The sequence below is a fragment of the Rhinopithecus bieti genome, unplaced genomic scaffold (assembly GCF_001698545.2).
Source record: "Rhinopithecus bieti isolate Rb0 unplaced genomic scaffold, ASM169854v2 scaffold_15087, whole genome shotgun sequence".
Classification (NCBI taxonomy): Eukaryota; Metazoa; Chordata; class Mammalia; order Primates; family Cercopithecidae; genus Rhinopithecus; species Rhinopithecus bieti.
This window is the reverse complement of record NW_016808547.1, coordinates 100,404-101,934: the sequence shown is the minus strand read 5'-3', so window position 1 is coordinate 101,934 and position 1,531 is coordinate 100,404. Positions and strand designations below refer to the sequence as shown.

At 39.5% G+C, this 1,531-nt stretch overlaps 1 protein-coding gene across 4 annotated transcripts in view; it reads right to left on the bottom strand.

The window, feature by feature from the left end:
* Nucleotides 1–1,531, bottom strand: part of EFL1 (elongation factor like GTPase 1) — a 152,532-nt gene that overhangs the window by 142,794 nt on the left and 8,207 nt on the right. For all 4 annotated transcript variants that reach the window (XR_001888148.1, XM_017886863.1, XM_017886865.1 and 1 more), the window contains exon 4: nucleotides 855–939. Coding sequence is in view for 3 of the 4 variants with exons in the window: in XM_017886863.1 (XP_017742352.1) it covers nucleotides 855–939 (85 nt within the window). In the remaining variant the exon portion in view is untranslated. The remainder of the gene's footprint in view (nucleotides 1–854; nucleotides 940–1,531) is intronic.

Here is a 1,531-nt window from a genome sequence, read left to right as displayed (position 1 = left end):
TATACTTTTGTGTAAAATTTTCAAATATAAATTTTGAAACTGTGTAAAAATTTCAAAATAAGTATTTTGAAAAGTGCAAGTTTCGCCATAATCTAGCCCCTGCAGAGAGCTACTGTTAAGGGTTTGGTAAGTATCCTTCCAGACACCTTTATCCGCATATATATTTTATTACCCAAACACATTCATATCTTACAAAATAGTCTGCAATTTATTTTCTGTCTCTTAACATACCATTCTTCCCTATACAATGACATATATATTAAACAGTAGGTTTAACAGCTGCACAGTATTTCACAGCTTGGATGTATCAGTTTAACCATTCTCCTACTGACATTCAGGTTGTTGGTATTTTTTTCATGAATATAAAAATGTTAGTGAATATCAGTGACATGTATCTCACACACTGACATGACTATTTCTGTCAGATAAATTCCTAGAAGTGTTACTATCAAAGTAGTATCCTCATTTGAGGATAGCAAGCTAGAACTGATCATGCCAGTCTACTTTTAAGTAAATAAGACTCCAAATCTAGCATGCAGGCTAGGCCATGAGGCAGAATAGTAAGGCTGAACCAGCTAAAGTCCTAGGGCTCCTGACTTTCCTTGTGAAGAAATCCATACAAGCACCTGGTGGAGGGGCCAGTGTGAACTGCCAGTTCTTCTGCCCGCAAGCCAGTCAGAGGCTTCCCTCTGCATCCAAGCCTGGACAGCCTGACTCTGACAACAGATCATGTGGAAAGGCCAGAATAAAATGTAGAATATAAGCAAAGACACTGAGGCATCCAATTAATTCAGAAAGAGAGAGGAGGACATGAAAGATGCAAAGCTGTGTTTCTGTAAAACAGATTGATTTACCTGTAGCATAATGTAGTGAAATGGCACTGGATTTCATAGTGATCCCTCGGATCTGTTCATCTTCTCTGCTGTCCATGTACCTTAACTGGAAAAATACAACATATGCATCTTCACTTCCCAAAGAATTAAAATGTAACATTAAAATTTGCTAATTTAGATTTTGTTTTAAATATTTAAATTTTATTTTATTTATTTTGTAGAGACAGGGTCTCGCTATGTTGCCCACGCTAGTCTTGAACTCCTAGCCTCAAGTGATCCTCCCACTGTGGCCTCCCAAAGTGCCAAGATTACAGGTGTGAACCACCATGCCCAGCCAATACTTAAATTTTAAACTACATAGAGTCTACTTTTTTTTTTTTTTTTTTTGAGACAGAGTCTTATTCTTTTGCCCAGGATGGAATGCAGTGGCACAATCTCAGCTCACTGCAAACCCTGCTTCCCAGGTTCAAATGATTCTCTTGCCTCAGCCTCCCAAATAGCTGAGATTACAGGCATGTGCTAACACGCCTGGCTAATTTTGTGTTTTAGTAGAGACGGGGTTTCGCCATGCTGGCCAGGCTGGTCTTGAGCTCCTGATCTCAGGTGATCCACCCACCTCGGCCTTCTAAAGTGCTGGCATTGTGGGCATGAGCCACCACGCCTAGCCCTGTCTCTCCTTTTTTTTTTTTTTTTTTTTT